Source organism: Brachyhypopomus gauderio, chromosome 3 (assembly GCF_052324685.1).
Source record: "Brachyhypopomus gauderio isolate BG-103 chromosome 3, BGAUD_0.2, whole genome shotgun sequence".
Classification (NCBI taxonomy): Eukaryota; Metazoa; Chordata; class Actinopteri; order Gymnotiformes; family Hypopomidae; genus Brachyhypopomus; species Brachyhypopomus gauderio.
The window spans coordinates 31,288,106-31,314,838 of NC_135213.1; the positions used below are offsets into that span (position 1 = coordinate 31,288,106).

Consider the following 26,733-nt stretch of genomic DNA (forward strand, 5'->3'; position numbering starts at 1 on the left):
ACACTGCAGAATTTCTCTCTAAGAATGAAACTAAATAAAACTTCAGTAGTGTGGGTGCAGTTGAGTAGTGTGGGTGCTGTTCAGTAGTGTGGGTGCAGTTCAGTAGTGTGGCTGCTGTTCAGTAGTGTGGGTGCAGGAACTCACTGTGCTTTTTAATCATGAGCTTTGTGTGAAATGTTTACTAGCTTACTAATATGACAAAATACCCTAGTCTTTATCATGGCCACAGGATCCATACTGAACATTGCATACAGCTGTATGTTCCAGGTTACTGCTTTTGAACTTTTCTACAGATAATGGCATAATGATCATTGTTTTGTCTTACTGAATAGATATGCTGTCTGCCAGTTTACATAAAAGTGATCTGGTGCAATGCTGCCAATGTGCATAAATTATAGATCCTGTCGGTGAAAGGGCTGATGATGCAAGGGGCTATGCTCACACCACCGCTCACACACACTTGAAACCAAATAAGTCTAAATTGAATAAAACATGCATTTGAAATTGTTAATATAAGTGTTCAATATACATAGGTAACTTAACTAGAAGACAATGGAGCTAACAACAGTAGAGCTAACTGCAAAAAGATTGTAATTCCTTGTCAGGAGGGAGGCCTACTTCGACACTGCCAACAATAAAGTTCCAGGGCTATATAGTTGTATGAAATATAAAACAAATAGTTGTATGAAATAAACAGTCATGAAAGTCCACTATTTATGCTTTGCCAAATCCCATATTTAACTCCACTCACAGTCCCTAGGTTTGTGCGCTTCTGAACTAGGCTACTTCCAAGTTAGCATTGCATTCCTGAGTGCTCCTGGGACAACCTTTGTATTATCCTTCCCCATTCTCTCTATGTGTTCTTTTAGTCCCTGCTGTTTATTGTAACATTTCATATATATTTCTTTGTCATATACCTAACTTTTCACTGCTACATCTACAGTATTACCACTGCTGTTTGGTGCATCTTATCTAGTTACATTGGTTGAACATATATATGTATATATTAGGGGTGGGCATATATTAATTTTTTTAATCTAGATTAATCTCACTGAAATCTTGAAATTAATCTAGATTAATCTATATTAAAATGGCTCATATGCGTGCTACCCAAGTAATGACTAAAAGTCAGTTTTTGAGATAGGGTTTCTTAATACAGAGGGTGCATTAGACCAGGGGCTCATCTCCTGTTTCAAAAATGCATCAATGACTGCTTGAGGAAGCTGTTCTACTTTGATACTTGAAGAAAAAAAACATGCTCAATAAAATGTAGGCTACTCGTGTTCAACGGTTTATTCAGTTAAACATGAATTTGTAAGCCTACATACTGTACATTAAAAGGGGTTGATAGCATGTTTATTCAGCTAAACATGATATTTGAAATGTAAGCCAACATTTAGTACATTTAACCTCACGGACGTAATTTGGGGGGAACTTTTTCAAAAGCAGTTTTTGATCCTCTGCAGTTTTAACAGTTAAAAAATATATATATATATTTAAATAGCGACGAATCTAGCGCTAGGACCATGCAGAAAACGACCACTCCGGTAACACTTTTCCGGTAACCATGAAGCAAACCTGGCGACTTCGTGGCTGCATCCATGTAAACACACGTATGATTTGTAATTCACAGGTTTGAAAACTGTTCTTGCCCCCTATTGTGCAATTTGGTTAGGAATACAGCCGAGCTAAACTATCAAGTTGAAAGTCATCATAGTTTGCTTAACCATTTTGACCCAGTTCCCAACCCAACTTTAAGAATAGATTAACGGCGATAATTTTATCGCCATTTAAAAAAATTATGGGTATATTTACTACAGTTGTGATCAAATTTATTCAACCCCCACTGAAATAAAGTGTTTTGGCCAGTTTGACATTGATTTTGATCATTTCAGTCATCTTATTTACAATTATATCAAAGAGGCACTTATAAATTAGACAAACATAACATAATATTTATGATGGAATAACCACAAATGTCTTTACTGTGCTCACATCATTATCAGTTTTATTCAACCCCCTAGTGACATTATTTTTTAGTACTTAGTACAACATCCTTTTCCAGTTATGACAGCTTTCAAGCGTGAAGCATAGCTTGACACAAGTGTCTTGCAGCGACCTATGGGTATCTTAGCCCATTCTTCATGGGCAAAAGCCTCCAGTTCAGTCACATTCTTAGGCTTGCGCACTGCAACTGCCTTCTTTAGGTCCCACCAGAGGTTCTCAATTGGATTTAAGTCTGGTGATTGCGATGGCCACTCTAGAATGTTCCAGCCTTTCATGTTCAACCATGCTCTAGTGGACTTGGATGTGTGCTTCGGATCATTGTCCTGTTGGAAGGTCCAACGTCTCCCAAGCCGCAGGTTTGTGACTGACTCCATCACATTTTCCTCCAAGATCTCCTGGTACTGAAGGGAATTCATGGTACCCTGCACACGTTGAAGCTTTCCTGTACCATTAGAAGCAAAACAGCCCCAAAGCATAATTGACCCCCTGCCATGCTTCACAGTAGGCAAGGTGTTCTTTTGTTCATAAGCCTGGTTCTTCCTTCTCCAAACATAGCGCTGGTCCATTGTCCCAAACAGTTCTAATTTAGTTTCATCTGACCACAGTACACTGTTCCAAAACCTTTGTGGCTTGTCCACATGACTTTTGGCATACTGCAGTCGACTTTTCTTGTTCTTTGGAGTCAGCAAGGGGGTGCGTCTGGGCGTTGTGGCATGGAGGTCTTCGTTATGCAGTGCGCGCCTTATTGTCTGAGCTGAAACTTCAGTGCCCACATCTGACAGGTCTTTTTTCAGTTCCTTAGCAGTCACGCGGGGATTTTTCTCCACATTACGCTTCAGGTAGCGCACAGCAGTCGCGGTCAGGATCTTCTTTCTGCCACGACCAGGTAACGTTTCCACTGTGCCCTTTAACTTGAACTTGCGAATGATACTTCCGATAGTGTCTCTTGGAATATTTAACAACTTCGCAATCTTTTTATATCCATTGCCATTCTTGTGAAGAGCAATAACCTCTTCTCTTGTCTTCTGGGACCATTCTCTTGCCTTCACCATGCTTGGAAACACACCAGTAGATGTCTAGAAGGAGCTGAGTATCACAGTCCTTTTAAATCTGCCTAATTGGTGCTTATCATGCTTGATTGCTGCTCGTTGACATCCACAGATGTTTTCAATACCTGATGGAAAACACTGGAATGAACCTCTGTTCTTAGGAGTGGTAGTCGTAAAGGGGTTGAATAATTGTGTCAATGAAGAAATCACAAAAAGGCCATTTAATACTTTATGACAAAATAAATTGATGCTATCTTAGTTGCATTTAGTTCTTTAACAAGTCCTTGTAAGATTTCATTATGAACACAATTACAAATGTGCACTGAATTCCATAAAACCCTTCGCAGCATTGGGGGTTGAATAAATTTGATCACAACTGTATTATATTGGGTATATATATATAAGGGTATATATATATATATATATATATATATATATATATATATATATATATATATATATATATATATATATATATATATATATATACACTGTAAAAAAAAACAGTTTTTTACAGGTTTTTCCCAATAAATTTTACAGTTTTTTCCTGTATTTTAAAATGACAGGGAAAGTGTATTACAATTACCAGAACAAACTGTTTATTTAAAAATGTCATGTGATTTAACAAGAAAAATCTGTATAAATTAAATACATTATAAATCTGTTTTTTAACAATTCTTAGATAATAATTTTAACTAAACAAACTGTAAAAAGAAAGTAATATTGATTAATCTTAATGAGACAATGTAATAGAATCTTCTGGAATTAATTTCAAGGAAATATTACAAGACAACATTGATGCATGTTTTAATTTAAGTTTTGACATGTTAAATATGTGATTTTCATGTTATAAAAGTGAGTAAAAAGTAAAATGTTCTTGACTGTGATTTATTTTTATATTTATAACATACATAAAGAGTTAAGGCGTTCCAGATCCATCTCATTTTCAATCCACTATTAAATATGCACTGTATCTGTATCACTGTATCTACACTGTAAACCCGGATTAGGTTTTAATAAATTATTTTAGTAATCATTAATTATTATTTCATGTTTCATAAAAAATATTGCCATTACTAAATAAAACTAGTTGTTATCATTATTGAGCTGAAATAGGCATTGCAATGATCATGTTAAGTAAAGATAACTGAATATGTTAAGTTTATGATTGGTAGGGGTGGGGCCTGTTTGAATCGGACCACTGCACAGTGTGCATGAAGAGTTGTTCTGGTTGTGCATATTGTTTGAAGAACCTTTCGTTATCACCCCGCTGCAGCCCAAATGCATGAGTTTTGAAATCAGTGTTTCTTCAAATGAGTATTTGCAACGTCAGCTTTCAGTGCATGTAACTTATTTAGTTAACGCGTAATATATTCTTATCGGTTCATATAGTGCTAGAACATGTGTCTGGCATTCCTGTCCGATCATAGTTTAACTATAACCGTAGCGTTGAAATGTGTGTTCTGACGGTTCGGAGTTTATGGCTCATTTTAACTATTAATGTTATATATATTTTTATATTGAAGCGTCGGTCCAATGGGGGACGGCTGTAACGTGGCTCGCGCCACGGAGCGAGGAGACGGACACAATCGCTGAGAAGAGCGAGATTTATTGCAGGGCATTCCACAATCGTCATCGTAGTGGCAGGCAGGGGTCATAACAGGAGAGCCATCAAGGTTGGACAGGTACAGGGGCATAACGACACGGAAAGCAACAAACGACAGCAGGGCAACACGAAACTGAGAAACACATAAACGGTCAGACATCCAAAACAACCGACAACCAGACTGGGGAAATACAGGGACTATATGAACACTGAACTAAACTAGGAACAGGTGGGGACGATTATGACAGGGGCGTGGCGGACAATCAGGGAATCTCAGAGACAACGAGCGGGGCAGGGTAAACAGGCACGGAACACAGACACGAGGGAACCCAGAGTGGCAGCCACGAGAGGGGGCGTTGCCCTACGTGACAACGGCGCTACTTCCCATGAGTCTCTGCGACTCCGGTATCGTTATCTGGTAATGTGATGTCTATGCATGTGTTGATTAATTGTGTACTTGATTATGTGCATTACTTGGTTTAAGTCCCCCTTCATCAATTTATGTAGTTGTACTGTGTGAATTATTCTATGCCATGTTTGTGTAGTGTTGTCGTGTTATTGCCGTTCTCTCATGTTTTGTGTCTAAATTAAGTCTCTTCTGCGTGATCGTGGGGTCTGGCGTGATTATGTTGTTGAGGCAGTTTGAATTTAAAAAGTCTTGTGCTGCGGTGGATCTGTTTGCTACCTCTCCTTCCTACACCACACTGCAATATTGTTATAATTGAATGTGAACTAGAGTAAAGACCACATTCAATTTTAGGAATATTTCCTTTAAAATGACAGTGTTGCATGTTAAGTGTTATAATCACCGTTTTTTTACAGTTTATGTATGTTTTTAAATTTACAGTACTTATCTGTTTTTTTACATAAACTGTAAAAAAACGGTAATTTTCTGGAAACGGGGGCGCCAGAAAATTGCCGTTTTTTTACAGTTTATGTATGTTTTTAAATTTACAGTACTTATCTGTTTTTTTACAGTAATTTTCTGGCGCCCCCATTTCCAGAAAATTACCGTTTTTTTACACTTTTTTTTTTTACAGTGTATATATATATATATATATATACAGACTTTGTGTTTTGCATTTGAGATTAAATGGATGTAATTGCCATTTTATCCATCAATCTACAATAGGAGACAATCTTGTGATCAGAGGGTCATGGGTTCTACTCCCAGCCAGGCAGTGACTACTAGAGCTGCCCACCGCTCTGGGCATGTGTGTACTCACAGCCACCTAGTGTGGATTTGTGAATGCACAGATGAGTTAAAAACAGGGGACAAATTCCAATCTGAGTGTAAAATCTTAATCTTAAATCATACATAATGATGAAGTGATAACCTTTTTAAAGAATTTACAAAAAAAAAATACTAAAAACAAACTGAAATCTCATACAGAGTCTGCTGTGGTATTCAGAATTGAAGTCGGGTATATCCTGTTTTAATTATCCTTTAGATTTGTGCAGAACTATTGCATTTTGAAGCGATTAAGTCAGTTTGAAAACACAGACATCTAGATGTCACGGTATGGAGGCCCCCTGCTGGCCAACTCGGTCAGCAGCAGCAGTAATTAATGTTTGTCTTGTCGTTCCTCTGGTGGGCGTGGCCCATTAGAGAGTTCGCCACCTGAAGGTCATTTATCGATCTTTACGTCTTGTCTTTGTACCAGATGACCACTTATTATTGTTTCTTTAATTTGGGTGAAGTCACAGGTTTTGTGTTGGTGCACTTTTATCCAATAAATCTCCCGAGACTGGTGTCTTATCTTTGACACTTCCACACCCACCACACTGGGTCTATAAGAGCTCACAATTTATACTTTATAGTCAGGGCAAAAGCCAAGCCACAAAGTCCAATAAGGATCTCCAATATGTTTTGACAAGGCATATATCAAGGCAAAATAAAGCTTTTTAAAATGGAATAAGCTTGAATCTTCTGAGAGTTGGCCATTTGACCAAAAGGGCATGAGATGCGAAAGGTAATAAAGTGGTGGAGGTAAGAAAGAAGCCAATAGTAAGTCTAAAAGGCTCCATAGGTCCCGAGGCTGTGTGCAGAGATGCTGAATAGCATTTTAAACTCATGACATCATGTGGATGATGATTAGTCTGAGAGAATAAAACTGAACAGTACAACATGTTGGTGGCAGCATTGTGCCATGTGAGCTCTTCTCGGGGAAATTAGTGACAATTTATGATGAATGAATGCTACCAAATACTGGAACTCCTCCAGGGTGCATGCAAAGTCTGGGGTGACATTTTACCTTTGAACATGGCAATGAACTGAAGCATACAGCTAAATTAATGCTGCAGTGGCTTCAGGGCAAACCTTGGCTTGTTCTTGAGTGGCTCAGCCACATACCCAAACCTAAAACCCCTCGAACATCTGTGGAGAGAACTGAAGACACTGTGTACAGATGCTTGTCATTCAATCTCCTGGAGTTTGAAAGGATCTGACATGATGAATGGAATCTTAGAAGACATGCAACTACATTTGCTGTCAAATGGGCTTCTACACCATATAGAATTAAGGGTGTTTTTGATTTTTTATTCATTTTCTAATCTCCCTAAAATGTTTTCACTTCATTATGGGTGATTAAATGTAGATTAGTGGATAAAATGGGCAATATCCATTTAAAATCAAAACCATAACATTATAAAGTGTACAACAAGTGTGCTGAATACTTTCTGAATCCACTGTATAAATTCAGTGTACAATAGTTATTGATGAATGTACACAAGGTATCCAAAGAAACAGATTGAATAAAAATATAAGTTATTCATAAACACTTTGCTGGTACATCTGAGGAAGGTCCTCTGTCCTAAACATTTTGCCTTTTCTATACTGCGCTATACAATTATTTTTATTTATCTTATTACATTTCTAAGAGGTTCAAATATATAGAAGTACTCCACAAATATACAAGTAATTAACCAAACACAAGTACTCCTCAGTTCAGTTTTATTACATTTGTTCCGTTTGGATTTCCTTCCTGGTGAGCTCAGTTTTGTTGATGTTGTGTTGTGAAATCTCTACTTTGCACTTGCATCCTAACTTTTCACCTCTTCCTCACATCGTGACATGCTTAGTCATGTGATGCAGGCGTTAATGAACCCTTAAGATTGAACGCTAATTGAAATTTTATTTTAAACAAACTGGCACGATCTGTTTCGGTCAGTGTTATTCAAGGGGAGTGCCACCTGCTATTACTAATTAATCTCCAGGGAAATGCCCCTTGCATTCCCTCAGAGCTGTTTTATCCTCAATCCCAAACTTCTCTCTTTGTAAGCAAGTGGCTTCCACGCTAGAAGAAATATGCTACAGTCTATGTCATGACAAAAACTGGACAGTAAATAAGAATAGGACCATCACTAAACTGATGTGCAGGGCAGACGTATTGTGAAGCCATCCACACACAGTGCACTTTTTATGAAGTTATTTAAAGAATGCTGCCTGGGATATAACCCATGAAGTCAAACAAATCAAAGCAGATACTGACCCTTCTGACTTGTTTTGAAGCAGAGAGAAACAGTAGGTAGGGAACAGTATCAAACTAGCTCATGTGTGAGGGACATGTGAGTGAGGGAGTTTCTTGCTCTATTCATATATATTAGGATTGTATCATTGTACTGAGGCCTTGAAATGTACACCTTGTCATACTGAAGCCAAATGTATGATAATTCCCTGAATATACATTGTATTGTAAATATTCTAATACACTACTCATCCCTGAATGTAGTCAGCCAAGACATGCCAGAGTTTTATAGTAAAGTCCCAAAATCCTGTTCATAGCGGAAATAAACAAAAGCCTTAAAGTACTGTTGCTCTTACTAGTTTCATCAGAGTCATAGCTGTTGGCTTCATCGTCATACTCCTCTGGTGGAGGGGCCTGATGACGGGACGCTGGGGGGTTGTAAATGGCAGGCCGACTCCTCTCCTCCCTGTCTGCAGGGGGCGCTCTATCCTGCAACCCAGTGTTCATGTAGGCTCCCCTCTCTCCTTCTTGAACTGTAGGAACTAGAAACAACGTAACACGTCTACCTTCAGACAAGGTTGCTTTGAGCTTGTACATAAACCGCTGGTATGTAGTTGTGTATGTCTCTGAACTTACCCTGCTGAGGTGCATAAGCAACTGCTTTGGAACTATGGACTGCAGTGGCCTTTTTCATCACCACAGAACCGTCTGCTTCTGAGTAACTGGTGCCACCAATGCTGGCAGGCTTGGGCGCCACAGGAGGCTTTGGAGCAACAGGTGGGCGTGCTGGGTGCTCGGCTACGAATAACATTTAATACCATAAATCTTTAGAAATAGACTCATGCAATACTTGAACAATATGTGACTAAGTTTGATCATAATGGAACGTAAGCCCTGCATCAGCAAAAAGCAGTTCCAGTCACCACTGGTAACCCAGTACCAAAAAAAAAAAAAGTCAGTCATTTTCATTACATGGTTTCATGCTCTATTGTTCACCACTATCAGATACATAGACCTACATGACACAAAACATGTCAGGCATTGGACAATTCTCTTCACTTTTAGGCCATTAAAATAATGTGCAAAAAAAGTCTTGTGATAAGGTCATGGAAAACTTAATATGCCAATATGTGAACAGAGAGGTTGTCTAGAATTATGTCATTTACATAATTTAAAACATGGATTTTATCTGTTCCAATTTATTCAACTTTGTCTGCCCCCCCCCCCCTTAAAGACATCAGAATCAATGAAATACTGAAGGATGTCAACTTTTATTTACAAAGTGGTTTGGCAGACTTTGAGTATTTCAGCCAAGCGTTCATTACTATGGACAAGGCCTCACTGAACTAGGCCTCATACCTGATGTCTGTGTTTCTGGAACAAATCCTTGTCTCTCCACTGGATCTGAGATGGAAGGAGAACATAATGCTTTTTTAACCAGCTTTCACCTCATATAGGAAATATAAAATCTCCCTACAACTGGCAAAGGATACAGGACCTACATATGGAGTACAGGAGTATGTGAAACTAAAAGTGAGCTGGTTTCTCCAGACATACATTCAGTCTAGACTAGACTGACGTCTAGACGTTAGCTAACCCTGAATATAAATAATGAATATGAATACAAATGAAATAACCCTTCTCTGCCTTCTCAAAGTGCTTTATAGTTTCATCATTTATGTAATTTCTTGAAAGCATCTGAAAACGGTTCTTCACTGTATTGGCTCTGTAATCATGGGTACTCTTTGATACTGAAGTTTTCAAATGCACTGGCCATAAAACCAGCAACTGTTCAGAAAATCCAGTATATTACTATCACAAATGTGTCACTTGTTAATGCAACAATAGTATGTAATATTAATGCCATAAATAGTAATAAATACTACTTTAGTATATAGCGGTAATTTATGTCACCTCTGGTGTGTGCCTGAGGCTGGGGGGCAGCAGGGTCAGCTTGGTTCTCTGGCATGGTCTGGGATTTTGGCTCTTTGGGTTTGGATATGGGCATGGGTGAAGGGAGAAACTGCTTTGGAAGTCCCTTGAAGAACCACGCCCCAGATCGTTTCCATACCTTGGGAATATAGATTAACCTTATATTGACCTTAGATTTACCTCAAAAATCATGGCAACATATTTTGCTTTATACATTCACTGTATAATAACCTGGAAAGATTCTTATATTAATGACATACTCTATAGAGCACTCATTAGCATTATGCTAATTAGGCATCTTTCTCTCACCTCTCGTTGTTCACTGCAGATCTTACACAGCCACACAGTTCGTGGCCGGCTGTTATTCTGCACGCCACACTTTGTGCACATGTTCTAAAGAAAGATAACTTTTCTTAAGAAACATATACTGTATTTGAAACATATAATAATACCTATTTATAATTGATAAATGATCACCAAATTTCCAGTTTTCTAACATCTGTGCTAATAATCACTAGAAACAGATAGTGATTGAATGATTAGACAAAACCAGTCCATAAATTATTAAACCAGAAGGGAAAGTAATGCAATGCCAGGTTAGATAACAATCATAACCTTTTTACAGTCTTCACAGACGACAGCGCTGACCCCTGGAGCACCAAACTGCTCTCCACACAACAAGCAGCGACACACCCCGTCCCCACACACAGTCTTTTTCATATTGTCCAGACGATTCATCAGACGTCTACCATACTCAGAAGAGGGGAAAAAATAATGTAACATTAAACATTTTACAACTAAAAAAATCATATGCACCTACTTTTTATTTATTTCAAAATCTAAATGTTATACATTTCTGCCATAAAAACATGAGAATACATGATCATTTTTGCATGATTTGTATAAACTAACAAACTAGGAGGCATGTGTGATCAGCGGTATTATTCTCAGTACTGGAAGCATAATGCTTATCTGTGTTACTTTCAGACTAGTCTCCCATCTCTTACCCGATCCTCTCCTGTTCCATGGCCTCCATCTTCTCAGCCCGAGCGATCACACTGTTAATGATTTCCTTTTCCTCATCAGTCAGCTCCGAATTGCTGCTGGGCCCAGGCTGGGAGTAGACACCTCTCGTCCCCATCATAGTATCTGCCATGGTGACCAAACCAGGGGAATCCTCTAAATTATTTTTAAACAAAGTGTTTGGAAACATGTTATTTGTCAGTTACTCAGACTATATATTATGTAATTATCAAAACTGTTTTGATGTTTTAATTTTCATTTTTTTTAAATTTCATTTTCATTTGCATTTTCAAGTACAATTTTGATAAGATGAGGAGGCAGGAAACCAGTGTGCAACACATACACGCTGTCAAACATATACACAGGGTCAACATGACTTGGTTTTGACATCCGATAATAATAAATTTAGCACTGTGTTAAAGAAATTGCACTCTGTTATCAAGAAATTGTATAGCATTTTTTAATTGAAACTGGATTACTGTAACACGAGGGAGGAGGCAGGATGCTGAGGCGCAAGCATGTTTAATTTTATTGTTTTTTATTCTGTCACGGTAGCACATCTGACTCCTCCCTCGGGTGTGTCGAAGTGTGTGTTTATGTTTGTCTGTTGTCTGCGTATGTCCACGTGGGTGTTGTAGTTGTCAGTGGGTGTTTGTGTCCATCTTTGTTATTCGTAGCATCTGTCCCTAGTATTGTTTTTTTTTTTTTTAAATACTTTTTATTGTTTTTATCACAGGTATTTTACAAAACATTCCCATCCCATATCCCTCCCCGTAGGTCAGCTATCAAGGTACAAACAGAAAATACAAAGTACATTAAATAGTAACATATTATATGAAAAATATATAAAATAAATAAACCACAGAAATAAAAATACTTTTAAAGAAACAAACAACCCAAACAAACGGAAAAAAGGGGGTGTGTCCACAGCAGCAACACAGAAACACATTGTTATCACACAAATAAACAGACATCCCATGTGCGTTATGATTATGAGGGAGATCTAGACCTGGTCTGTGACCAGAACTCACTCAACTCCCCTCTGAGAAGAAGGGAACTCAGATCTTCTGGAAGATAATTTATAAAGGGGGACCAGATTTTATGAAACATGCCTTCTTTACCCTTAGCCAGAGCCATCAATCTTTCATGTGGCAAAGTATTAAAGATTTCTCTGTACCACTGTGTGATTGTGGGTGGACGTTCTTTAGTCCAGTTAATTAATATGCATTTACGTGCAAAGAGGAGGAGTTTCTCCAGTAATGTGTATCTTGATGCTGGGAGCTGTAATACCCTAGAGGGTAACCCAACCAGGAAGACACTGGGGTCTTTCTTCACCTCGACTTCAATGACTTCACTAATTATTTTGGCCACTTGGGTCCAGAATCTTGATATATACTTACAATCCCAAAAATAGTGAAAATAGGTCCCTCTTTCAGCGTTGCACTTGATGCAGAGAGGAGAGATTGAGCGATCTATCTTGTGTAATATGACCGGAGTGATATATAGCCTATGCAATATTTTATACTGAGTTTCCCTTAATCTATTAGAGGTAGCCACTGACCTAATGGCACCAATGGCCTCCTGCCAGTCATCCTCAATAAATTCGGTCCCTAAATCACCCTCCCATTTTTGAGAGATGTTGTGTAGCTCATATGTGTCACTGGAAAGCAATAGGGAATAAAAACCCGAAATGAACTGTTTGAGATTTTTACTGTTTAGAAGGAATGTTTCTGGACTACGAGAGGGAGAAGTGGTATGAGGGAAGTCAGGCAAGGAAAAAATAAAATGTCTTAATTGTAAGTAGCCAAAGAAATTGGACTTAGGAATATCAAAGGCATCCTGCAGTTCCTGAAAAGACATAAGACTATTGTCTTTAAACAGATGATCAAGGAAAATGATTCGTTTATCTCGCCATGAACTGAAGACCGAGGAGTTGTTACCTGGTGGAAAATCAGGATTTTGAGTGATGGGTACCAGTAACGATTTACCATGCGTCCCAAAGTATTTTGAAATATCACGCCAAACTTTAATGCTATTATAAATTAATGGGTTGTGTTTAACATCATGATTAATGTTATTTGGATTACACATAACCAGACTCCAAGGGGAAAATGGATAGCACGCCCAAGAATCAGCACAAGGCACCTCATCTATAAAGGCATGTAACCAGGACCACAGATGGCGAGCATGGCAGGCCCAGTTATAAAAAATTAGATTGGGTAATGTACACCCCCCCATATCTATAGAAAGTTGAAGTACCTTACGACGTAACCTAGGTTTTTTTCCATGCCAGATGAACTTGGACACTGCTCTCTCTAAATCCCCATTAGCTTTTTTTGTAAGGTATAGAGGGAGCATCTGCAAGGGATAAAGAAACCGGGGGAGTACATTCATTTTGATGAGACTAATTCGACCAAACAATGATAGTGGAAGGTTATGCCAGCGTTCCAGGTCTTTTTTGACCGCCCTAAGTATAGGTACAAAATTAAGCTTCCAGAGGTCTACCAGCGTTGGTGGGATTCTAATTCCCAGATATGTGAAACCAGAGTTTGACCATTTAAAAGGGAAATTATTTAGCACATCAGATTTAGCTATGCAACCTAGCGGCATAGCTTCAGACTTATTAAAGTTAATTTTATACCCTGACACAGAACTGAACTCACTAAAAGTATGCATAATTGCAGGGATGGATAATGCTGGAGATGAAACAAACAAAAGAATGTCGTCTGCATAAAGGGCAATTTTGTGTTCTGTGTCTCCCAAATATACTCCTTTTATTTCAGTATGTGAACGTATGACCTCTGCAAGTGGTTCTATGGCCAGGGCAAAGAGAAGAGGGCTAAGAGGACACCCTTGACGGACACCCCTAGCCACTGGAAAGGGTTCAGAGCGGCGACCATTAGTTATGACGATAGCTCTAGGTGCCTGATATATAGTTTGAGTCCACTTTAAGAAATTCCCACCAAGGCCAAACCTTTCCATAATGTCAAACAAATAAGGCCATTCAACTCTGTCGTACGCCTTTTCGGCATCTAAGGATATAGCTAATGTTTTCTGTTTATTTAAAAATGAAGAATGAACAATATTTAAAAGTCTTCTGACATTGCTTGTAGAATAGCGTCCCTGTATGAAACCTGTTTGGTCTGGGTTTATAAGGATTGGAAGCAAGCTTTCAAGGCGTTTTGCCAATAGCTTTGAAAGTAGTTTACTATCTACTGATATAAGGCTAATGGGTCTGTAAGAACCACATATATCGTGGGGTTTACCCTTCTTCAGAAGAACAGAGATGTGTGCTAGGCTTAGAGTAGGAGGAAGGCAACCCTTCTCAAGACTGTCAACAAACATGTCTGTAAGGGGGCGTACTAGTATTTTCCTAAAAGTTTTATAAAAGTCTGGGCCAAAGCCGTCTGGACCAGGTGCTTTCCCACTTTGGAGTGTTTTGATAGTGTCTGCTACCTCCTCCTCAGTGATAGGCCTACATAACATATTTTTATGATCCGCTGATAGAGATGGAAAATGTATCTTGTCAAGAAATTTTTTTCTATTTTCCAATGAGGCAGTGCAATCTGAACTATAGAGCTCCTCATAGAATGATTTCATCAATTTATTCAGTTCAGTAGACTTGAAATGCCTAGTTCCATGTTTATCTAGGAGAGAGGAGATCAAGTTAGGTTCTACCCTTCCACGAGCCAGCCGGGCAAGTAAACGGCCTGGCTTGTTGCCTGACTCAAACAGTCTATGTTTAGCAAGAAATATATGGGCTTCGGCTTTTTGAGTTAATATTTGATTAAGTGCTGAGCGAGCTGCCTCTAATTGTTTTGCCAAATGTTTGTTCGGTGTGCGCTTAAATTGAGTTTCAATATCTGTCAAAACCTCTTCTAGTTCTAGTTGTCTCTTTAAGGCCTCCTTTTTCTGTGCTGAGGTATAAGATATGATGGCCCCACGTATGGTAGCCTTTGCGGCTTCCCATAAAGTTGAAGGACTAACCTCGGGGGATTTATTTTCTGCAAAAAAGAACTGACATTGCTCAGTAATGAAGTCCACAAACCGTTGATTGTTAAGCATGACAGGTGACAGACGCCAATGATAGCATGAGGGGTCTCTGTAGGGTGGGGAGATAACTATAACTACAGGTGAGTGGTCTGATAAAGATTGAATACCAATCTTGCAATCTTTTGTTCTGTCCAAAACTTGTCTTGAGGAGAAGAAATAATCAATTCTAGAATGAACCTGATGAGGGGATGAAAAAAATGTGTAATCCCTATCAAGGGGGTGAAGTACTCTCCATACATCATGCATATCTAAATCTTTTAGAAATTCACGCAGGCTATTACTCTTTGAATTAGAGGTAAGACGCGGGGAAGACACGTCCAGTTCTGAGTTGAGTACACAATTTAAATCACCACCAATGAGCATATGTGGTGAGGAGAATGATGCCAAATCAGCAAGTAGTTTTGGGAGAAAAGCAGCTTCATAATTATTTGGAGCGTAGATGCATCCTAGAACAATAAGTTCACCATATAGATAGCCAGACAAGAGCACATACCGTCCCTCTTTGTCAGATATGCTCTTTTCCAAAGTGAAAGGTAATGAACGGTGTATGAGCACAGCAACCCCCCTACTTTTGGAATTATATGAGGAGTGGAATACCTGACCCACCCAACTCCTTCGTAATTTTAAATGTTCTAGCTCTGAGAGGTGGGTTTCTTGGACAAAGGCTACTTGACATTTTTCTTTTTTAAAAAAGGAGAGTACCTTCTGACGTTTAACAACATTGTTGATGCCCTTGACATTGAGCGTGATTATTTTAACATTACTCATAACTTAATATGAATCGAAAATGCAATAACATGACAACGGAATATATATAGTATGAGATAACTGCTGCGAGACACCAAAAACAAAAAATAAAATAAAATAGAGGGAGTAATAGAAAAGTAAAGCACCTAGAAGAAAACCAAGAAAAAGAAACAGAGACAGAGACACAGTTCTTAAAGCTGACAGTATGGCACCAGCCCCAAACGCTGAGCCATGCACCCCTAATGAACAACCCACCCTCCCCCTCCCCAAACCCCAAAATAAACTTAGAGTACATGGGACAAGTGAAGCAAAACGGAAGTCCTTCAATCCTTGAGAGGACTAGTCCAACATCAGGAAGCATTTCCCAACTGACCTGTCTATAAAGGATAAGAACAAGAAAAACCCTCCACATCCCTCCCATCCAAACAGTTATTATAGTGCACAAAATCAAACCATTATATGGCAAACCTACTCAAAGCAAATGTAAACATTCAGCCAACCAGCACCGCCTAAACATCTTTGAGAATTAAATGTCCTTATACGAAGACACTCCGATAAGAATTACAGGCTACCTCACCAAAAGCGTCAGACCGTTTCTTCAATTTCTTCTGTCGGGACATCACACCTACTTATGAACTCTTCGGCCTCCCGTGATGATTTAAATGAGTGTTCTTTCCCGCGGACTGTGATGGAGAGCGTGGCGGGGTATTGCATCCGAAACCGTATCCTCTTCTTAAGTAGGCCCACGCAAATGTCGTTAAACTCGCGTCTTGCTTCCCTCACCGACTGAGAGAAGTCCTGGCGAATCAGGATTTTGTTGTTGTCATGGATTATATCGCCCTTCTCTCTTGCCGCTGCGAGAATTCTTTGTTTGTCCCTGTAGCTGTGAAGTTTGATGATTACCGGTCTGTTAAATTTTGGCCGGCGTTCCCCAAGAGACCTGTGTGCTCTGTCAATCTTAATAATCCCGCTTTTGGTACGTATCCCCAGTATGTTTGGAAGCCAACTTTCAAAAAAGTCCACCACCTGGTTCCCTTCAGTGCCCTCTTTCAGTCCAATAACCCGAATATTTTCTCTGCGACTGCGGTTTTCCATGTCATCGGCGCGGGCAGTCAAATCACGCACTTTTTTCTCTAAGAGGGCAATTTTGGATTCCAGGACATTCGTCCGATCTTCATTTTCAGAGACACGGTTCTCAGCCTCACTCAGTCTCTTACTGTTGTCTTCTATGCGGCTTGTTAGAGTGTTCAGACTGACCTGAAATTCATTGAATTTCATGTCCATCAGAGCGCTAATCTTGGCTGTCACGCTTTGGGCAATAGCGTTAGCCATGGTTTCCTCCTGTTCGTCAACATTAACCCCTGAGTTAGCAGCGGTTGTTTTTGGTTCAGCACGACGGCTTCTCGTTGTTTGTCGCTGGGAAGTTGCAGCATCTGTTCCCGACATGATGTTATATCGGAATGTCTTCAAAAGTAGTGGTTTGATGGGTCAAAAAGATATATAATTAACTGCTAGACGGGAGGACGATTAAAAGCCGACCGCTCACACAGAAAGCATCACGTGACCGTCCCTAGTATTGTTAATGTGATGTGACACACGTCTTGTTTAAGCCTTAGCATTTAAGCGTGCGTGTTTGTCAATTGCGTCTAGCCTCTTTGTCAGTTCTTGTCTGACTTTGTGACAAAGTTCATCCCATGACTGTGTTGGTGTTCTATGTTTGCCTTAATAAAAGTGCAGTGTTGCCTGCTCTTGCATCGGCACCCTGCTGTACCTCACACGTTACATATTCAAACATAAATATGTAGCAATGGGACTTGGTCATCACAAGGACGGACAAAGAACATGTGAGGGAGGAATTGGGATGGCCAACGTGACAACTACATTGTTAGAATTAGATTTAAAAAAAGCAATATATATATATGAGTGGTTATAAATAATATAAACTGGTGATATTGTAAAGACTAAAAAAGTCACACCTCCACTTACAAATGAAATATATGTGTGATATTTGTGAAAGCATATTGAATCAATTAAAGCATATTTTCAATGTGTGACTATTAACATTATTTTAAACAATTCTTCTGCTTTATTATGTCTCATCTGACACCTTTCTGGTTTGGCATATGTTGGAAAAACATCATGAGACTACCTGAGAATATCTGATTTTACTACCTGACCATCACACAAGTAGGCTGGAACACTGTAGCACAAAACAAAATGGAAGCTTTTAAAGTCAGTGTGAAAACAAAAGTTATCTGAGTTATGTGTGGCTTCTATAGAACATATGCTCTTTTAGGCCTTTGAACTTTAATATGATTAAAATACAGATGGGAAAAAATAAGGGAAGAAAATGAGATGGAGAAAGAGAAAGATGTTCATCAGGGAGGAGGACATGTGAAGGTCAGCAACCATTTATCAGACTCTGTTGGGTGCTGATGATATCAGCAAAGCAGAAGGGACTATGGTTACAGACGTATGAAAACTGAACTATTTAGAAGTGGAAAAAATTTGCCTGGGTAGATTAGGCCAGGTTTCTTTTGCATTGTGCTGAAAGCCTTTGCCACTATACTACAAACACAAATACATTACTTTGGAACTGAGTTACATGGCCAAAGAAGACAAAAAACGTTATGAAACAAAATGGTTTTGGTGTGAAAGAGTTAAAAAATAAAAAGAATAAATATGAAGACAATAAATAGAAAAAAATCAGTCCCTGCTATGAAGTACCCAGCAGGACAGTAAACCAAAGCATGCTGACAAGAGCAAGGTTTGGCCACAGCCTTCACGGTCCCCTTGAGTATATGAAAACATGCAAAGTGAAGGTTTCTCAAGGACCTGCGAAGATGATGCAGGAATGGTCTCATCTTTTTATATGATTCTTCTAAAATATTTCTCTAACTCTACAAAGTGCTTTACAGAAAGAAATGAATAAAATAAAAAACAATAAAATATAAAAACTAAATGATCAAAAAAATAATAAAATGCAGGTAAATATTTAGTGAATATTTAAGTTTTTCAGTGTGTAAGGAATGTGAAAGACTGGGCAGGTGAGTGGATTTTTGTGTCATGTATTTCTCAATGGTAGATTTATACAGGTGGCACTGAACATGTATTAACAGTGCCAGTGATGCTGCATATGGCTTTAATGACTGGGGAGACTGGTATGGATCTGGTGTGTTGGGGAATGTTTGGTGGCATATTGGGTAAAATCCATATGGTTGCACTCAGTATCCATTAACAGCCCCAGTGGGTATGGCCCACTCTAGCCAGTATAGATTTTCAGGGTTAAGAAGTGATTGGCTGCATTGGGATAGAGCAGCAGTTAAATATACGATGAACACTGTGTTTATGATTGGACTAGTGCATAAATACTGTCACGTAGGGCTACGCCCCCCTCTCTAGCTGTCACTTCGGTTTCCCGGCTCCTCGTATCTGGTTGTTCCCTGCTTGTCTGTAACCATAGTTCCCTCTGTCTGCCACACCCGTGTCATTATTGTCTTCACCTGTGTCTAGTTTATTTCCGTGTATTTATAGTCCTTGTGTTTCCCTAGCCCGTTATCGGTTGTTTTGTTTCATTGATCCGTTTGTTCCTTATGCCTTTTGCTATCCCCGTTGCGTTGTCTAGTCACGAGTATTGTTTCCCTTAGCGTGTATATCTGCCTGTTTTGTGTTTCCCTGCCATGCTTAGTTCTCTGTCTTAGTATGCCTGTTTACATTTCATGTATGGACTGCCCTCCCGATATGACCCATGCCTGCCCTTATGACCACGTCTATGGAATTCCCTTGAATACATCTCGCTCTCCTCAGCGTTTGTGTCCACCTCCATGCGCTGCAACGCACAGTACATTACAAATACTATTTGAAACAGGTGGCACTCAGAACACATTAACAGTGTCAGTGGGATTGGTTATTAAGCATAAAACACAAAACGGCCACACACACACACACACACATACACACAAATAAATAATCACTGCCTTGCACCTATACGTGTGGGTGTTCTGAATGCCCACCAACCCACAAACCGAATTAAGAAAACATAGTCGGAGTTTTGTGGGCTGACTGTGTGAGAAAACATGGGTTTAAACAAGCCGCAGACTGGGTTTCCATTTTTACATCAATAGGGGAGATTATACCGCCCCAATCTCTCTATCACCATCCCCCGTTTGAGAAATGTAAAGAAGTGCGCCATTTCACACTATATCACACTATAACAGACTCAGTTATGTTGCTGTGCCTTTATGAGACAACTAGTTCATGGATTGTGGGACATTTATTGCAAGAGAGAGTGGGAGAGTGTTCAGTTGAGAAGAGTGGGAAACTGATGAAACGATTACCCTTCTGTTTGACACACCTTCTCAATATTCTCAGCAATGCTGTTACGGTGGTTATTGCTGTTTCATTTATGTATGAAGAAACATTATTAGCCGTGAGACCTGCTTTGGTATGGCCGGTGTAGAAATGAACCAGGCCTTTGGGGTAGCCTACCTACACCAGTGTGTGTGTTGTTACATGTAAGCCATGCTAACTCCACACATTGCGCTTACTCTGGGTAAGAAACATTACAACACAGTGTGGTGCAGTTCCAGGACCAAAGCTAGGAGCTAAACTCTGTTGGCTGCAAACATGCATGCTAACTGTGATTATTCCCTCCTGCTGGTAGCCTCCTTCATATGGCGGTGGCAGTACACATGGTTGTGTTTATGCTGTTGTCTTTTGTTATACATGTGTTGCACATGTCTTTGTTTTGGTTTCTGTTATGCTTCCCTCAGGTGGTATGTGTTTTGCTTCTTTCATACTGACCTCAATACTCTTCTTGGCTTGCATTACTGCTGAATATTAGATACGCTGGTCTTATACCACTTAGCAATTTTTAGACCAGTGATAACACCTTAAAATCAACTCAGGTGACTAAGCATAGGGATTCAAGAATAATGTGTTACAATCTTTTGCTCCTAGTGTGAACTCTGGCAGCTACACGTATCAGCTATTTATTTTGGGGAAAGTCCCATTAGGAAACCATTATAGTAATAATCCTGCTAGCAAGAAAAGCATGGTTGACATTCTCTAGGTCTGGTTTAAACAAGAAATCTATGATACCGTTGTTCTTCAGATTATAAAATCCTTTAGTAATTCATATTTTTATATACTTTAGTAATTTACTTGATATGACTGACAGTATCCCAATGTGACCAACTAGCTTTTTAGTTTTGAACACTGTTTCCAAAAATAATATCACAAATTCATCTTTATTCTATTTTATCTTTATATTGAGTGAACTACAATGGTGTAGTCACACCAAGATCGAATCAAGGTGCTGGTTATCCTTTGGTGCCTAGAATTCTGAAAGTTACAGAAGAGGTAAGAATAACTCCATACAAGGTTTAGCTTAGGAATAACTTTCTAGTCAGTGTGTCCATGTTTAGGGGCTAGTTGAAAAACTGCTTGTTTAGTTAAGCTTTCAAATCACGGTATTCATGGAAAACACAGTGTCTGCTTAAGCTTGCCTTCTTCCTATGGAATTATCCTAGTGCCATGACTTCCACAGGTAAGCAAGAGACATGCATCTGGCTATTCATATGAAATTCCAGACCACCCCACCTTCCATTGCTTCATGGAGCAATTTCTTCCTCACATTAACCTATCACCTTTGGGATCACGTTTGGGATCACTTTTGGAATCACTTTTGGAATCACTTTTGGAATCACTTAGGGCAGATATTAGCCAGTACATACTGGAAACACCTGTATGCATGTGCATGCTGTTACTCAGATCCTTAGGCTTGCCCTTCCATTACATCAACTGATTCCCTTGCTGTCTAATACATAATCCCAACCTTTTACATATCATGGCCTATTTAAACCACCATAAAACATCCACAGCCCACATGAAAAATGTATTGACCATTTAAAATCTAAACAAGTACAGTTGTCTTTCCTTTATGCTTAGCTTGCTTGGTTTTCTCAATCATATATATAGATATGTGGTAATGATATCTAGCTTTAAAAACTTTTGTTGTGAAAGGTCTTGTTTATTACAATTTATGCAATATAGGTAAAATGCATATAAGATTATACATTTTTTTACCTCAGATTCACACTAACATACCTATCTTGCTAATCCAACAGCTTGTTTTTTCATGTGACTGTCAGACAAATGAACGAACCTGGCCTAAATATGATTTCATTTTGCAAATAATTTACATAGTACATCACATCTGAAATTATTGAGATATGTGAATATTGGAATAGTTTTTATTTTGAAAAAACAGAAAAATTAAGAAACTTTTGACCGATGACACCCTAGGGGTATCACTGCGGCCCACATGTTGAAAACAATTGGTCTAATATTGGAATGTGTTCATCCATATTATGCAATTCACCTGTCACTCATTTTAATGATTTTTCTAATCTTTGTACATGTACAGAAGATTCATGTACATGTACAGAAGATTCTAATCTTTGCACATGTACAGAAAAATTAAGAAACTTTTGACCGATGACACCCTAGGGGTATCACTGCGGCCCACATGTTGAAAACAATTGGTCTAATATTGGAATGTGTTCATCCATATTATGCAATTCACCTGTCACTCATTTTAATGATTTTTCTAATCTTTGTACATGTGTGAATTACACAAAGTATCCAAAGAAAGTAGACATTTCAGACAGAGGTCTGTGCAAACTGACTCTTCAAAGGATATAAATGTATGGAGTCATAGTTTCTGATGTTTCTGAGCCATTCCACATTCTCTCCTCCACTGTAGAACGAAAATGCCACTCAGCACTTCTTAATTATTTACATCCGGCTCCAAAAGGGGCAGACTTATATCCAGTGGTTTCTTGGCTCTTTCCTCATAAACCATTGCGCAGCACTTTGGATATTAAGAGTTTGCTCAGGATGTAAAGAGAAGTCAAGTGCTGCAGAAAAAAAGCAAGACAAGACTTCAGCAAAGCTATTGACTGGTGGAGAGGCAGTGGCCACAAGCACTACACTTACTTCAGCCTCTCTGCTCAAGGATTTGGTTACTATTATCAGTGTTAATTACTAAACCTATATGGTGCATTGAATAGTTCAAAATAAGTGCTAAGCCCAGATGACTTTATTTGTGAAGATGGGACCTGTTTTGTGGAAAAGGCCATGACAAATGAACAATACAAATAAGATGACATGAAAATAGCAATGTTTTGTCAAAGCATATTGCAAAAGGTTACTGTAGGAGAACTCCGACAACACAATAATGAATTCTAACTAAACATCTATTTGAAACAGTGGAGTGTACCAATCAACTTTCATTAACAATTTATCGGGAGAAGTGAAAAATGCTCTTTTTTCTTCACTTGTATCTCATCTTGTCTCATGATTTATCCTGATGGACTGAAGGTCTTCAGTAATCAGCAAGCCTCTTGGTTTCTCAAATATAAAGCTGATCTCTTGCAAGTAATGCTGTAGACTCTCACAGTAATGCATAATGCATGAGGATAAATGGGTGATGACAATTGATGCTTTTTGCAAGTTATTTTAGTGGATGTAGTACATCTAGATCGGTTGCAGGCTACAGTATTAGTTATTATTTGAGGATCCCTTAAAAAGGAATATGATCTTTCATTCTGGATGATTATGAAGTGCTTAATTATAACATTAACTAATGTTTTATTTTTATTACGATAAGACAACACCTAAGTTATTCCTGTTATCTTAACAGCAGATAATTTATAGGTCAGTGCATTCATTCTCCAAACATGTAATATACGCGCAATGTCATCATCTATAACTTCCTTAGGAAACAGTTTTTAAAATGTTCATGCGTTTCTGTACTTTTCTGAAGGAAGATTTCATTCTCACTATAAATGTGCTTAGTTGTGAGTATGTGATAGAGTTTTTGCAGGTCTTGCAATGTGAAAAATTGTGCTGCAGTTCAATCCAGATAAATTTTGGAACGATTTAAAAGTTTCCTTGTTGAGATATAAATCTTCTAAAATGGTCTAGCCCCACAATATCAGACAGGATTCATTGCACCCCATTACCCAACTCACCTACTGTGCTCTCAAAATGCAGGGCTGCTCCGAGAAGGCATGACACTTTATTTTGCCTTGTTTGCTACAACAGACCTCACAATGAACCCGAGTAAGAAACCATAGCAGAGATGGTAAAGTCCCTAAGTGATATCACTTGCATAATATTACTTCACACTAAATGCTCAAAACCATGACCACCTTGTATAAGTTTGAAAAAGTCTGCACTGAACTTAAAATGTACAATTTAGTACTGACAATGGGAAAAAGAGGTTTTGTTCTGACAAATTTGTTATTGGTAAGATGAATTGGGGCACCACACTGATTAACAAGAGAAATTAATTAATTTATAACAATGAATTAATTAATGATAATTAATTCAGCTCAACTCATAAAATTCACAAGGTCGGCAATGTGGTTATTTCCCAGCAACAAAAATGAGAATACCACTCCTGAAGAAAAATACTTGCAAATAAGAGCATGTTTAATGAATAAACAAAGATAAGAACATATATAAAGACCATTGATTAAGATGTTAATAATGACCAGAGGTACTGAATTTACTAGATCTATCTGCTATAGTAAAACCCAAATGTAATAAAAATAAATAAATAAAAAATCATGCAAAAAAATAGAAAAGAACAAAAGGGGAAAAGAACGAAAAGATTAAAAAGAAAAAAAATCTTGTGTTTAATTAATCCGTAAGAGTTGTGTCAGGAATGTCACTCACGGCCGTGACCGCCAGAGGGCGCCATCACCGGAATACTGACCTGCACACCTGACTCTAATCAGCTAACTCACCACACCCTACTTAAGGACACTTCTCACAACACACCAGTGCAAAGTATTGCCCCCCTGTGTTGCATATCAAGCCGTGTTACCATATACTCCCTGTCTGATATTCTGGTTATTGATCCTTGCTCTGCCCTTTTGATATTCTCCTGCTTGCCTAGCCCTTTTTGTACCTCTGCCTTCCACTCTTAGTCTATTCTGGTTTTTGACTCTATGATTTTGCCTTGCCATTTGTGCTGCTGCCTGTAACCCTACAGGGTTGTCCCATTTTGGGACCTCTGTTTTTGAGTCTGTTCACTAAATACCCAGATCTTACTCACCTGCAAATGGATCCTTCTCTACCCTCGGGCAGAGGTGTCAATTCCAGGTTCAGAAAGTAAAAGTCCTCACCAGGATTTTGCTCAGGCTTCCTGGATTGTCTTGATTCCACTAATTTTACCTGGATTGCACTAATTAGCTAATCTAGCAAGCTTGAGCAAAATCCTGGTGAGGACTTTTACTTTCTGAATCTGGAATTGACACCTCTGCCCTCGGGTTCGCCACTGTTACAAGTTGACTAAGCAAAACATTATTGAACTTAACAATAAAAGTAAATAAAAGAAATAACATGTATTAGACAAACAAGATTCACTAAGCAGAACTAACAAGTAAAGGAAAGATCATTAAAAAATGATCACCACAGTAACCAGGAAAGGAGCTGACTAGGTATGAGCACACTACTTAATGTGGGAAAATTTGTTAATTGGACAATTTCTATTGTGTAAGCACTACAATATGCATAAATATTATAATAATGATACCAAATAGTAACATTAAACAGGAAATGTCTGGCCATATCAGAATCGTTAGGCTTGATGAAGTTAAACCGTCTGAACAAGAAATCATCATCTTGTCCCATTGCGGGTTCCCAGTCCTGCGTGCAAAGTTTAAGTTGACTGATTGTGATATGGCTTCCCTTCATTTACAGTATGCAGTAGGCCTTTCAAAAACAGGAGTCTTTGTATTGGTGGTTTTGTGGTACGTTCTTGCTTTTGATGATAATTCTAGATTCATCACTAGCCATAAAGCTTCAGGATCAGGTAACACAAGGCAAGTTTGCTTTATCACAAGTGTAAGATGTGATAAGCGAATTCCAATGAACATGAGCTAATGATAACAAACGAAACACAAAATAATATGAAACTTGTATTATGAGGTCATTGGCTTAGTTACAAAAAGAAAATGTAAGTCTTGATCTCTTCTCACTGAGGTTTTTGCTGGTAATTTACAGACTCCGGGTCTTCTCCCTCCTCCCCTGTGTACCTTCCCCCTTTCATCTCCACTCTGCTTCTGCCAGGTGGGAGATGGCCATTTATCAGGTACATTCCAAAGGGAGGGAATGCCTTAATACATGCATATTCAATATGCTTTGCTTTCATGATAGAGACAAAGAATTCCTGCATGACAGTCTAATAAGTTTCACCATGAATCAATTAAACAATAAAAAAATTGGCATTAGTTTATTGCATAAGTCATTACATTCAAAAGTGCTGAACCAGTTTTCATAATCTCATAATCTGTATCTGTAAAGTATATTTTATAAATCTCTATTTGGTAAATTTCTCCTGAGCTGATGATTAGGTGAATCATAACTTTCACTGAAGAAGGGGAGTGTGTGAAACATTAGATCAACCAATGATTAACCAGTTCTCTAAAAGAGCTCAGACATACATGTTACAGTATGAAACTTCAACTGGCGAGTACATATAGACAGATGAATGCCATGGATGTAGCATTTGAGTACATCACAACAGAAGCTATCCATCTTCACTACATTTAGCAGAGGAATAAGGTGGATCTATATTTATTTATGACACTAAAACATTTTCACATATGCTGCTTTTCATCCACTAACAACTTTAGATCTTATGTAGGTCTTGTAACTCAAAGAAAGATACTCAAAATCATGTGAATGCAAAACCTGTGGGATGTAGCCTTCATCCTATTATCTGTAAGTGAAACTCAAATATAAGGGTACCACCACAGTACCAAGAGTGCTGTGA

The 26,733-nt window shown here is 38.6% G+C and overlaps 1 protein-coding gene across 2 annotated transcripts in view; it reads right to left on the reverse strand.

Annotated features, from left to right (window-relative positions):
* The window catches only part of LOC143509161 (rabphilin-3A-like), a 50,544-nt gene that overhangs the window by 13,681 nt on the left and 10,130 nt on the right, over window positions 1-26,733 (reverse strand). The window contains exons 2-8 of one of the 2 annotated variants that reach the window (XM_076997598.1): window positions 11,069-11,210; window positions 10,677-10,806; window positions 10,371-10,454; window positions 10,044-10,200; window positions 9,489-9,533; window positions 8,766-8,927; window positions 8,486-8,671 (exon numbers count right to left, since the gene is read on the reverse strand). In XM_076997598.1, coding sequence (XP_076853713.1) covers window positions 8,486-8,671; window positions 8,766-8,927; window positions 9,489-9,533; window positions 10,044-10,200; window positions 10,371-10,454; window positions 10,677-10,806; window positions 11,069-11,205 — 901 coding nt within the window. In that variant the 5' untranslated portion in view covers window positions 11,206-11,210. Of the gene's footprint in view, window positions 1-8,485; window positions 8,672-8,765; window positions 8,928-9,488; window positions 9,534-10,043; window positions 10,201-10,370; window positions 10,455-10,676; window positions 10,807-11,068; window positions 11,241-26,733 lie in introns of both variants that reach the window. The other variant, XM_076997597.1, reaches the window with a different exon arrangement.